The 13,851-nt window shown below is 41.1% G+C and overlaps 1 protein-coding gene across 2 annotated transcripts in view; it reads left to right on the forward strand.

Moving 5' to 3' along the window:
• The window catches only part of USP7 (ubiquitin specific peptidase 7), a 69,226-nt gene that overhangs the window by 32,661 nt on the left and 22,714 nt on the right, over positions 1 to 13,851 (forward strand). The window contains exons 2-6 of one of the 2 annotated variants that reach the window (XM_084881105.1): positions 2,119 to 2,223; positions 7,865 to 8,063; positions 10,253 to 10,391; positions 11,009 to 11,097; positions 13,530 to 13,638. In XM_084881105.1, the coding sequence (XP_084737231.1) occupies positions 2,119 to 2,223; positions 7,865 to 8,063; positions 10,253 to 10,391; positions 11,009 to 11,097; positions 13,530 to 13,638 (641 nt within the window). Of the gene's footprint in view, positions 1 to 2,118; positions 2,224 to 2,989; positions 3,155 to 7,864; positions 8,064 to 10,252; positions 10,392 to 11,008; positions 11,098 to 13,529; positions 13,639 to 13,851 lie in introns of those variants that run through there. The other variant, XM_084881106.1, reaches the window with a different exon arrangement.

Raw genomic sequence — 13,851 nt, forward strand, 5'->3', positions numbered from 1 at the left:
TTTAGGAGCAATGCTTTGTTTTGTGCACAGAGAATTATTTGTCATATTTGCATTTGCTCATTAGAAACCATACTTGAAAGCAGTTGCAGTCGCAGAGGTTTAAACCAAGGAACTAAATTAAAAGTATTAGGATATGTGTCAAACAAACTACTTTAAAATTATAGTACATTCACATGATGGGGGTGTGTGCATATGGTGAAAAATACTCTTCAGCTTCTATAGAACCTCTTAATAGTTACTGCATTTATTACTTAGTTCTTTTTTTTTTTTTAACTTTACTTGAATTTTAACTTGAATTTTCCATATAGGTACCCAGCTGTGCAATATTCTATCGGTGGATTGTGTATTATTAATTTCATAAGCCTCCTCAGGACTTCTTACTTTTTCCTCATACAATATTTCTGTGGTGTTTTCATGTAGTTAATGTTTTAGGATAAATGTGGGTGAAAGACATTTTGGCCACAGTACTTGATTTTTTTATTGCTTTTTAAGCACGTTTCAGAGTTTGAGCTAGTTAAGCATCGGTAAAAGGAATTTCTCTTTGCCATATTTTCCCTCCACCAATTTTTTTTCTGTCAGGGTGTAGTGGTCAAGGGACCAGTTTAGAAAAAGGTTTATTTTTAACAATAGTTTTTAACTTGTTAATTTAAATGTATATATTGAAATTTAATAGAACAACTTAATTAAGAGTGTTAAGATCAGAACTGGTCTGTCAAAATGTGGTGGTAATGCTGGTCTCTTGGCTTCCAGTGATTTCTAATGTGTGTGTGATGCTTAAGAAGGGTAAAAGTACAGTTTATATGGTTGAGAGATGTAACCTGATAATTTGGGGTTTTGGAGTGTCTAGAGAGGGAAAGGGATGGTGCTATCCGTGGTGCTGAACTGAACTGTGCTGGTCTAAATGCTGGAAAGACTAAAACATTGGGGGCTGAGGACACACCTATGTACATATTTTTAAAAGCAAATATTTTGGCCAAGACCGGTTTGTCTCAGTGGATAGAGCATCCACCTGCGGACTGAAAGATCTCAGGTTCGATTCCGGTCAAGGGCATGTACCTTGGTTGCGGGCACGTCCCCGGAGGGGGTGGTGGTGCAAGAGGCGGCTGATCGATGACACTCTCTCTCATCGATGTTTCTAACTCTCTGTCCCTCTCTCTTCCTCTCTGTAAAAAAAATAAAAATAAATAAATAAATAAAATATATTTTTAAACACACACACACACACACACACACACACACACACACACAACCAAATATCTTGTTTGTAGCTGAGACTGTCTAATTTCTATAGAAGTGCCTGATGCCCCAGGGAGAGCTCAGTGCACAGGCAACATGGGACCAGCATTAGTTGCAGTGAGCTATTCTGATATGTGGAAGATGGCAAGGATCTAAGAATGTGAAATATGGCCTTTTTGGCGAGTAGATACTATTTCAGTGCCGGCTTTCCATCATTTTTTCCACTCCCTTCTTCTTTTACATCATGGACCTATGTCAGTGTAAGAAGATGGTTTTTAAATTAATTGGTAAAAATAGTAATGAGAATGTTACAGTTAGAATCGATACCTTATGTTTCCAAGCCATTGCTTAAAAGTTTTGAACCCATACTTCTGATTCTATGTAAATGTTTTCCAAGACATATTTTCAGCAAGCATTCAGAATGACAAAATCATTTTATTAGTTTCTTGGTCTGTTCTAGACTCTATACATGCCAATTCTCCCAGGAGCCTCCTTCCCAATTCCCTGTGCCCCCCAAAAAGCACACATGTTTCAGAGTTTGAGCAAGTTAAGCAACGGTAAAAGGAATGTTTTTTAAAATCCTCAACATTTTCTCTAGGATCTATTGGTTTTAATGGATAGGAAACCTACTTCAAAGTAGATATCTTTACAGATGGAGCAGATTACTATGTGGTATAGTGTATGTTAAAGTACATTTAGCATTTTGGAAATCAACCCAAGTTCATATTTAGTAAACATACTAGTAGATGCCTTTTGGGTTAGAGTGCATTTATTTTTACACAGTTGGAACTTATTAGTGCCTAGAAATAATCAAAAGTACCAATGTATTTTTATTTAAGCCAAAAAGGTAAAAACCATGGAATTTCTTTGTTTTCTTTAAAGCTGGAGATACAGATGACCCACCAAGAATTACTCAAAACCCTGTTATCAACGGGAATGTAGCCATGAGTGATGGGCACAACAACACAGAAGAAGACATGGAGGATGGTAAGTACCTGTGGTTTGCTTACTTGCACCAGACAGAAACTCTGTCAGAAACACAAGTATCTAGATGTGGTGCCTATTTCTTCCTCAAGTTCTTCTGAGTTTCTTAAAAGTAGCTAGTTTTTAGGAGCTTGTGCCTGAAGAAAAATCGGGCGTTGAATTGGTGTTGAGATCAAGATTACTTACAAATTTCAAGGTAAGTTGATTCTCCCCAGCCTAGGTGAGAAGGTTTAAATGCAGAAGTTTATGATTTTATAACGCGTACACAGGCCTGCAATTTTCCTGCCACTGTTAGTATTCAGATTAACTACATGTCACTCTCCTTTCCTCCTTGTTGGCAGCAAGATACTTCCAGACATTGGAACTTGGCTTTCCATTGCATTCTTAGTGCAGCATGTCTATCAGTGTCTGTATCCCACTCCTGTTAGGTGTGAAATCAGACCAAGCTTTGGCCTTCATTCTCCCACACTAACTTTAGGTCTATATGTTCTATGCAGAAAACATATGCATATATACATGCATGGACATTTTATGCCTAGGGAATCGTTTTCTTTTGAGGCAGTTCCTTTTTTTTTTTTTTTTTTTAAATATAATTTATTAGATTAGGTGATCTGTACTTTGGCAAGGTCAAAAATCGTGAGCAGGTAGCAGCCAGTCATCACTCTATGCAGCCCCTGGAATCTTGCAGTGTAATATGAAACCATGTTCTGTCAAAAGCATGTCCATCAATCCTCATGAGGGTTGTGTCCTTCCCAGGGGTGTAACGGGGCAGTTGAAAGAAACTTCATCAGCCACGGGCTGCACCACCAGAAGGACTGCTGTTCAGACCTCCTGCCAAAAGTTCAGCCTCCATGAGAAACTGCAGCCGTAGTTGAGATTTCTCTGACAGTGCGGTTTACCCCCTGGCAGCTGGCTGAGGCAATATCTGAGGAAGGTAAAGAAGAGTGGTCTAAACCCCGCTGCTTTGTTACCTGTGGAGTGCGCTTTCCACTCTAGATCAAGGGCAACGGTGTGGGTGTGGTCTCTGGTTGCTGGGCTCTTGGTTTTATTTTAGACATCGGAGATGCCAAAAGTAATTCAGAGAGTGTAGTGGGAAGGCACAGCCAGGTCTGATGTGGCAGGTGTGAGTGAAGGACCAATTCTAACCACTTGTGGAGCAATAGCTGGTCCAGCCCAGTCACAGCACTCTCAGTCCAGTTTCCACAGAGCAATTTCAATCTGATATTTCCACTGGTGTTTTTATGGGCAGAGGGCTTGGGAGAGACACAGATGTAGATAAAAAAGGCATGTGTCTCAGCCTCAACTCTGTTGCCTTTTTGGGTGGGCGATTCTTTGTTGTAGGCGGCTGTCCTGTGCATTAAAGGGCACTAGTGTTATACCACTCTCATCCCCTTAGTTGTGACAACCAAATGTCTAGATACTGCCAGTTGTCTCTTTAGAGCCGGAATGGCCTCATTTGTGAATCACTTATATGCGATCATATGTATGTAAAATCCCTTTTTTCTCAAGGCAATTTTACTAAATTATTAGTACTAAGTAATGATACTGAGCCATAGAACCTAAAAATGGAAACACTCCTGCTGTGAATTACCACATGGAAGAAGCATATTATAGGAGAAAGTATAATGGTCTTCCTGGTTTGGATTTTAAGTGCTTTTTGAAAGACCCAAGAGTAAGAGAATGAAAAAACAAACAAACAAAAAAAAACCCCCCACATAATTTCTATTTGATGGGAAAGGGAGCAGGAGGGAGGTGGTTCTTGTTCTAGGCGCAGAAGCCTTACTTAAGGGCAGCATTTTCCTTACTTACGGACAGCCATCATGTGTATTTCAAAACACTCTTCTGCAGGACATAAGTGTGTTGTGAATCTAGGAAGTTTGAGGAGTGCTAGGTTAAACAAGTTTCTGTAGTACAGGTCTCTGAGTCATTCAGTATCTGAACATCTTTCTCTGAAAGACTGTTTTTGTTAATGATTCCCCAAAAACTCTGGACTTTAGAACCCCTTTTCCCTGAATTTCCTTTAACACCTCAATCTGGAAAACACTGGATTTCAATGATCAATGCCATAACTGTGCAGAGAGGCCTTAATAAGGCACATTTTCTATATAAAAGTTAAGTAGCTAATACACAGTTTGGAAAAATGTTTGTGAGGTAGAGAGCATAAATCCTGTTAACAGCGTTGTGGACAAGTATCCAATCATTTCCTAGTTGTGCACACGTACTGTACTTGGATGTTAGTGTCACTGTCTTTCCTGAGATGATCATGAGAAGCTTTAGAGCAAGTGCAGCCTCTGCAGATCTAGAGGGATCTAGATTGAGATTGTTGGTACCCATGAAACAAGTAACTTCTGGGAATTCACTAGGGCTTTGTGAAGACTTGTATTCGAGGCTTGATACAATTAACTGCAAGAGTGCCATTTGGGAAAACTTCACTCTAACCTTTCTGATTCAGAAAACCCAAGTATTTTATCCTCCTCTACTTTTTCACAAAACTAAACCCCAGGCCAGTACGCTGGCCTTTGACCTGCAAAGATAAGATTGTTGTAAGAATAAGCAAAATGGTAGCTGGGGACTAGATGGGAGCTGCTGCTGCTGCTGCTGTCTTCGGAGACAGGATGGGAAAGTGGCCTTTATCAAGTTTTCTGATTGAGGATGTCTGATGGCAGCAGTTAACACAGCTCATTGTTCTATTATTTACAATAGAAAGATTCTTGGAGTGATAGGAGTTCTGTGGCATCCTGGCCGTTTAGAGTCTTTGTTTCGATGGAATACTAATACTGCAAGATGTGGGGTATCCTTCATAATTCCAGGTTTATTGCTTTCTTAAAACATTCTTAGTTTTGAAGTAGTTATACACACAGGAAGTTGCAAAAATTGTACACAGAATCTCAAGGACCTTTCATCCATTTTCTTGGGCAAACACTTATATTAGCCTGTTGTAATTCCTTAAAGGGCTATATCAGGCCAGCCTTATCTGTCAAAGATGGGTTTCAAGTAAGCTTTTCTTATTTTGATCTTTTTGTATTCAAAATAATTTTGAATTATCAAATTAGTATAAATAATTTTTAGTGATAGAGTAAGATTTCTATTTACTTGAAATCTTACGTTAAATTTCCTGTTTAGGAAGATAAGTTCTAAGGATGTGCCTTTATTGTGAGGCAGAATCTCAGATCTAGTGTATATTCAATGAGTGAACTGAGTACCATGAGCCGGGTTGGCACCAGGCTCAGGGCACTGAGCCTTTGTCGGGCCAGGCCTGCCATCGCATGGACTCAGTGCCACGCTGACTTCACTATTGTTGGGTCCTATTTAATAATATTTAAAGGTGAGTTTAGAAATTGACTTAAATTCTGAAGAACAGACAAACACTGATATGTGTCAGTTTTTAATCTATTATAAGAATCTAATCCTCGCCCTAACCGGTTTGGCTCAGTGGATAGAGTGTTGGCCTGCGAACTTAAGGGTCCCGGGTTTGATTCCAGTCAAGAGCATGTACCTTGGTTGCGGGCACATCCCCAGTAGGGGGTGTGCAGGAAGCAGCTGATAGATGTTTCTCTCTCATTGATGTTTCTAGCTCTCTGTTTCTCTCCCTGCCTCTCTGTACAAAATCAATAATATATATATATGTTTTAAAAAACAAATTTAATCCCACTAATAGCTGAATTGTATCTGAAAACAAAATCATAATTAGAAGAGAGGTGAGATCTTACAGCCTCGAAATCTTTAGGCCCTGGGAGTGAGTGTCCTGGGGTGCTTTCATTTGGTTCTGTTCAGTTCTTCAATCCGTATACAGCAGGTCAGCTTTATTGGGGTCTGTGTTTGGTGGAGTGTTGGAATGGCATCCTACAAATCAGAAGCAGGGTCATTGTGCTCAGCGTTGACAGATCTTGAGAATTAAACTCCCGTGGTCACTTTGTAAAACGCCTTAGATAAGATGAGCCAGTGAACCTCGGGAAGCCTCAGTTTCCCTGTCTATAAAGTGGGAATTAAGTCCTAGCTGTCCTTGCTCACCTTGCAGAATTTAAATACCACTCAAATGTGATCTATGTGTCTATGAAAAAGTGGCCTGCTTTTCTCCTGAGCCATTCTTGACACCGTTCTGTTGAGCAAGTTTCTTGCCTTTTCGGTGGACTTGATTATCCATTAAGAGGATTAGGGTTGCCTGCCACTAGGAGAGGCTGGATTCAGAATGCAGTCACCTCTTAGATGTGACTAACCCTTGCTCAACTACTCTCCTTTTAAAGGACTCACTGTAAACTGCTGAGCAGTGTCATGTGTAGGAAAAATTACTAGGGGTGAAGAAAGTTTAAGGTAAAAATGCTGTCACACGTACATTTGGTTTTTCTTTCTTTGGTGAAGAATATTAACCTCTCATGAGGGCTGATGGACATGTTTTCCTAAGAACAAATTCAGTTAGTCACAAATCAGGCAGTTTGTGTACACTGAGAAGTCTGCGTCCTGAGCTCTCTCGGTGCAGTTTGGAGACTGAAGGATGAAGGGAGGAAGTGTTCTCTTAACCCGCTCTTCTTCCCCTGAGCCTCCAGTCTCATTGGGTACCTCAGGAGCCAATCGGGCAGGATGTCAAAATAGCACCCGATTCTTAAAAAACCTTCCATGCCTCTTCATTCTGTAAACTAATTGTGGCTCCTCACGGTGTGGCCCCCTGCCCGTCTGTGAACTGTTCCCAGTCTGCAAGGGGGATGGCACAGAAAGTGAGAGGAAGCATGGAGAAGCATGCACCTTGCTGTGGCAGTTTTCCGATGCTCTATTAAGAAGTGCTGGCAGTGATAGATGGGCGGGTGGCCTTGGGAGTCTGAGAAGTGTCAATATGGACACTGCTGGGTTTGTCAGAGCTAATCTGGCGCTTGTGTCGATTGTAAATGACCAGCCACCGTCAGTAAAAAGCTGGAATTTTAAAGTTTGTGACATTAGTTGAATGTCTACTATCAGGCACTACAACAACACATTGCTTTTTATTGGAAAAAATCCTAATTCCTTAAATTGCCCTTTAGTCTCATTGAGTAATAAAGAATTACCCCCCTCCCCCCCCCCTTTTTTTCTTTTTTTGCTAGGGAGTCCAGACTGATGTTGCACAAAAATTGTGAACTAATAAAGTTACTTAACCTTTATTTGTAGGCTAACTTTTCAGCAATCATTTTGTCTTTAAGCAGTGCCGCGCTTCCTTGGGAATAGCCCTCTACCCGAAAGGCCACCTGTGTTTGCAAGTTCAGCACCCCCTTCGTTCCTCTTCAGCTCAGCTCACGTCTCAAGGCTCTTTCTTTTCCTCTGCAACCCCTGACCTTGACAGATGTCACATGTTTCATCCCTTCTCTCCAAAGCTCCTCCATGCACTAAGAATCATGTGAGAAGAAGTAGAATAGCTGTTCTTACCACACTGGACTCTTAAATCTAGGAGGGAAGGCAGGTGTGTGCTGTTAGCCTCCTGAATTTGGGGTTTCATTCACACAGAAGCTGCATATCACTGTGCTGTTTTAGGTTATTAGTAAATTGGGCTGATGTTATTTTTCCAGAGAGCTAGGTTTTAGCAGCTAGTTGATGTTGTGTAGAATAGTTTATTTCGGTTTGTTGGTGCGTTCAGGGCTGTTTTACGGGCTCTGATTGACAGTCACATGTTTTCTTGCAGACACGAGTTGGCGCTCCGAGGCAACCTTTCAGTTCACTGTCGAGCGCTTCAGCAGACTGAGTGAGTCGGTCCTTAGCCCTCCGTGTTTTGTGCGAAATCTGCCATGGAAGATTATGGTGATGCCACGCTTTTATCCAGACAGACCACACCAAAAAAGCGTAGGATTCTTTCTCCAGTGCAATGCTGAATCTGACTCCACGTAAGACAGTTTAAATGATGCAATTACAAATCCACAGATAGTTATAATACATTGGAAGTCAAATTTGATTGGCCTCTTTTATTTTTTTAATTTCCTTACTGCCTTTACAGTCCTTTGATTTTAAATTAGATTAAATGCATTTCCTTCTTTAAAACTCACCGGTAGGTATTATATCCAAACTAAAAAGATAGGTATTTTTCTAGCATTTACAAAACTAAAGTTTGTATGAACATGGAATCAAGGCCCAGTGGATTAGCTGAATACTGGTTACCAGGTTTAATTTCTTTTCAGCAGTAAGTCTCCAAGTGGAAAATTTGGTTAAGAAAAATTATTTAGGCTGACATCTTTCTCATTTTGTGTTAATCAGTTCATATGGATCATTCAAAAAATTCAAATGAAAACATTGGAGGGTTCTACAACATGAGCCTATTGGCTTATTTTAGAGTATAAATTATTCATGTAATTTCTAAAAAGAGGTATACTATAAAATGTCCTTAGAAATAAGAAGTGCCTTGGTGGTCCCTCTATTTAGGTGAAGCCAAAAAGTAGAGGTTTCACATTTTCTGCCTACTTCCAAAAAGTTTTTTTACTCTTCTTTCCTTTAATAAAAACTGTCACTGTTCAGCATTTATCAGTTCCCCTAGTTGTGACACTGTTTGAAGGGTTTCCAAATCACTTTGTCACCAAGCTGCTTCCTGGACCACTTCTGCATAGACTCCCTGTCACCTCCTGATTGTGGCTCTTTGGTGCCCCCCTGGGGAAGGTTGTTCCCCATAGGGCACTGGTTCTAGTTCTGCCGAAGCTCCAGGGAACACAGCTCATTTTATTTTTTATTTTACTTGAATTTTTAGGAAGCGCCATGCCCATTTTATGGTGCAGCCAGGGCTGTATTCAGATGAAAGATTTCCCCCCCTATGTTCACATTGTGATCAGATCTAATGAGTATTGGGCTAGATTCTGGTCTCACAGCTTTAGCCTGAACAGTTGGGAAGCACAGTGAGCCATCCACATCCAGCATAAGAATCAGAGCAAGTGGAAGTGCCGAGGGGACAGCCCGCTGTGCTAGGTATTTCAGTGAGTTGGCAGTCCGTTCAGAGTCCATTCATAACGTTCCTTTATAAGCTCTACTTGCATTGTAAACCTTATGGTGGACTTGTAAAGTGGCATATCTTTTTGTTTTTTAAAACGTTTTTATTGAATTTCTTCAGAGAGAAGAAGGGGGAGAGATGAAGAGATAGAAACATCAATCTACTGCCTCCCACACTCTCCCTACTGGGGATGGAGTCCCCAACCTGTGCATGTGCCCTGACTGGGAATTGAACCAGAGACCTCTTGGCTTATGGGTCCTTGTTCAACCACTGAGTCATACCTGCTGGTATCTTTTTTCTTTTTAAGCATGGATCCAGAAGCCCTTTGTGTTCTGCCCAAAATGTGACTGACAGCATCTGTTGTCATGTTTCTTGGTTGTGATTTGGTGTACCCATGCTTAGAGTTTCTCTGGAGCCCCTGGTGCAGCCCTGTGGAAGGTACTCTTGAGAACTTGACAGCCACAGCACCTTTGAGCCACCAGGGGCAGGAATGATGCGTAGAAGTGATGACACCTTTATTAGTAGAACCATTTTGTTCCTATTCTTTTCTTTTAAATGCATTTTTATGGATTTCAGAGAGGAAGGGAGAGAGAGAGAGAGATAGGAACATTAATGATGAGAGAGAATCCTTGATTGGCTGCCTCCTGCATGCCCCCTACTGGGGATTGAGTCCACAATCTGGGCATGTGCCCTGAACGGAATCAAACCTGGAACCCTTCAGTCCGCAGGCCAACACTATTCACTGAGCCAAACTAGCTAGGGCTTTTCCTGTTCTTTTCAAAGAATATCAATAGAACTGTAATCTGACCCCAAAGCTGTAGTCTCTTAGAAAATCTAAACCTGTATTTTATAAATATTCCTATAAGAAACTGGAAGTAAACTTTTGAAAAATTAATAAAATAATAAAACCTATCAGTACATAGAAGCACCCCAAACCCTTTGAGCTTTTTTCTCCGTTAAAGGTAAATCTTTTTTTGTCCTTCCCAACCGCTCCAAAAGAGAAAATAAGTATGGGAATTTTTGTGTGCTGTGTTTTTAAAAATGTAAACATCAATGAAATACGTTACCTAAGTCTTAGATAATTTTTTTTTTTTTAAACAGGTCGTGGTCTTGTCACGCTCAAGCGGTGCTGAAGATAATAAATTACAGAGATGACGAGAAGTCATTCAGTCGTCGTATTAGTCATTTGTTCTTCCATAAAGAAAATGATTGGGGATTTTCCAATTTTATGGCCTGGAGTGTAAGTAACAGTGTGTTTTGCCTGAATAACCTAAGCATCATTCCGTGCTACCCTAAATCCTCTATTTTTCAAGGCCTCCTATTTATTTTAGAGTAAGTTGGCCAGGTATCTATACGTGGTTTTGTTTCTTAGCTAAGCTTTTAGCAGCTAGCAGGACTCAAATCTCAACATTTGGTCAAAATTGATAAGTTAGTTAATAGCTTTTCTGATAGGTACATTTGCTTTAAAAGAAATAATACCAGTTTGGGTCCTTTCCTGAGTTAGACATGGTGCAGGGTGTTGTAGGTAGCTTCCTAAATTCTTAAGTCAGTTCATGGTGGGTGCTTTTTGCAGACGTGGAAATACTCTCCTATCATGGTTTCTCTGGAACCTCCATCCCTGCTTTGATGAGCAGAGGATGATCCTTTGCGCTCTGGCATCGCACCTCCATTGCCTGTGGGATTCCTCCTCTTGATCAAAGAACACTGTCTAAAATAAACCAAGAACTACAGGAAGCGTAATTGGGATGCTTGAAAAAGTAGCACTTTAATTTATTAAGCACAGGACACTGGGATAATTTCTTTGCTGGAATGAAGGGAGCATTTGTGTGATCTTATTTTTAAAATTCCTTTTTATAGGAAGTGACTGATCCTGAGAAAGGATTTATAGATGATGACAAAGTGACTTTTGAAGTCTTTGTACAAGCGGATGCTCCCCATGGAGTTGCGTAAGTTTTTCTTTAATTGGGTGCTATTAAGAAATGTTTTGTGCTGTAGTGAGGGCAACATTCGCATACTTTCGGAGATGCATGTATTCCACAGATAAGCACCCTCTCTGTGCTGCCCCATCCGCACTCATGGAACACAGACATGTATGCAGCTTCACATTCCCTGCTTTGTTTGGTAGATTTATAGAGCAGTTTCCTTATGTCTAAGAATACAATTTAGGGTCAACAAGACCGCCTTGGGTTTCTGTCCTCAGAGAATGTACATGCTGGGTCTGGTTAAGGAGTAAGACCAGTGTGTAAATAACTACAGCAGGAGCGGCTCTGTTTTATTTTGAAGAGGTCAGGGATGTACAGCTTTGGGAGCATCAGCATGTGCTGAAGGGGGCACGGCACGGCCCACTGAGCAGTGAAGTAGTTAATAGGGTGCCACAGAGCTTAGAGGAGAGCCTGCTAGGAGATGCTTCTGTCACTCATCCAGGAAGGTGTGTGTCCAAGAGAAAGTGTTGGCCTTAAAGAGTGGATTGGGTGACGGGGTGATGAGGAGGGACAGTGGAATTTGGTAGTGGGGAGAATGACGTGAGTGAAGACACCGGCAGGAAAGTTTGGAATTGGGCAGAGTTATCAGGAAAGTGTGAAGAGTAGAACTGAAGGCTGAGATGATAAATTGGGATCATGTTATAGAAGACAAACACTTTTAAAATAAAAATATATTTCAGAGAGGAAGGAAGAGGGAGGGGGGAGAGAGAGAAAGAGAGAGAGAGAGAGAAACATTCATGATGTTTCAATGATGAGAGAATCATTGATTAGCTGCTTCCTACCTGCCCTTCACTGGGGATTGGTATTGAGCCCTCAACCCTGATCAGGAATCGAATTGTGACCTCCTGGTTCTTAGGTCGACACTCAACCACTGAGCCACATCAACTGGGCCCAACATACTTTTTAAGGCACAAAGCAAAATAATAATACTTTGTCCAGGAAGAAGTTAATGACAGACAGATTCCCGTGTCTTGCTTGTGATATTTTGTTTCCATATGGCCCTCCTCTTGGCAAGAGTGCACCATTGGTTGACCCCATGGAATGGGACAGAGAACAGTGGAGTGGCCCTGAAGGAGCTGTTCCTTAGTCCAGGTCCTGGCTAATGTGGCCTGGGGGTGGCACTGGGAGTTTTTTAAAAAGCAAATGACATTAATTAGTTTTATGTTAATTGGACTGGTACCGGAGGAATTAGGCTTTTTTTGAGTAGCCTTTTCAAAACACACATGCTGTATTCTGATACCAAGAGGGGGCTGAAACAAGGTGTTGCTAATTAATTTTTTTCATCTCCTTCCCACCCCCTTCATTTAAAAACACTTATCCCTATGTCTCTTGTTTTAAAAAAAAAAGTAGATTGGTGTTTTCAGCCATACTAATCAAAACATTAATTGGCTTAGCCACACTTGTCAAAACTTATTCAACCATTATCACCTTTATGGTTATAGTTCTTAAAATAACAGTCTATATTTGTGATTCTTACATTAAAAATTACTTTTACACACGTGCAAATTTTAACTGGGCCATTTTGATACACCTGAGTGTGTTTGCAAGGCCATGAACTAACCCCTGGAATTCAAAAGTACTATTGACATTTGACCCCATAATAAATATCTCCTCTAGGATTGGTCACACTTAGTGGTGATCACATTTATGTCTTTGTACTGTACAAACACACACACACACACACACAGGAAGGTGGAGATGGAGGTGGGGGACCGTTCTGCTTTCAGGTGGTATCCTCTTCAGCTTCCTGCTTTGGCGGGGGTGGGGTGGGGTGGACTATTAACTCTGAGAGAGAAAAAAATCTATCTTCTAACCAACCACCAAAAGAAAAGACTAAAAGAAAAAACTATAGATGTTTAAAAGTCTGCATCAGAACTTGCCAGTATACATGCTTATCTTTCTTGTGTATATGATTACAGAAAAGAGGGGTGGGGTCTCAGTTATTTCCACCTCTTGCTGACTACACATGACCTAATGTGAATGTAATAGAGCCACAGTGGGGTCAGTTTGATAGAAGTATGTAGAATTTAAGCTGTGTCTGTGAGTGCTGATCTTGGTAAATGATGGCAATGCTACTATCAGCAGACAGTGTTTTAAGCTGCTTCTTGAACACTGAGATTGAATTAGCTCAGGTCCACACACACTTGGGCGGACAGTCAGTGACCATTGAAGGGAACCCTGTGATAAGAACTCGTGGCCTTGGTGTCCTCCGTGTCACGAGCCTACTTGATGAGTTAGTACCTTGGAGGGATGCTTGGCCTTCATTCCTGTGTCAGAATGGTGGGAAGTGAAATGTTGGCCACCATGTTGACATCTAGTCGAATCGCTCCACACACATTGCAGAAGCAAGGGGGTGTCCTGTGCAGTTTTCCCTCAACCTCAAACTGATCTTGTAGGTGGGATTCAAAGAAGCACACGGGCTATGTCGGTTTAAAGAATCAGGGAGCGACTTGTTACATGAACAGCCTGCTGCAGACTTTATTTTTCACAAATCAACTACGAAAGGTAAATGGATGGTATTTCTCTCCCCAACCTCCACCCACCCTTTTCTCTCAAGTGTTAAAGCACATCGAAATTCTTTTGCCGGCCTTTGTCTTACCTCTTCCCGTACTACAGTGCTGTCTCCAGAAAGAGCCCCTGTGTGATGCTTGTGCATATTTTTATTCCTCGGTGTTTGGACACTTTCAAAGCTAACTGGGGTGATCAGAAGTTCTCTAC

This window comes from Pipistrellus hanaki (genome assembly GCF_964339955.1).
Source record: "Pipistrellus hanaki genome assembly, chromosome: 4".
Lineage (NCBI taxonomy): Eukaryota > Metazoa > Chordata > Mammalia > Chiroptera > Vespertilionidae > Pipistrellus > Pipistrellus hanaki.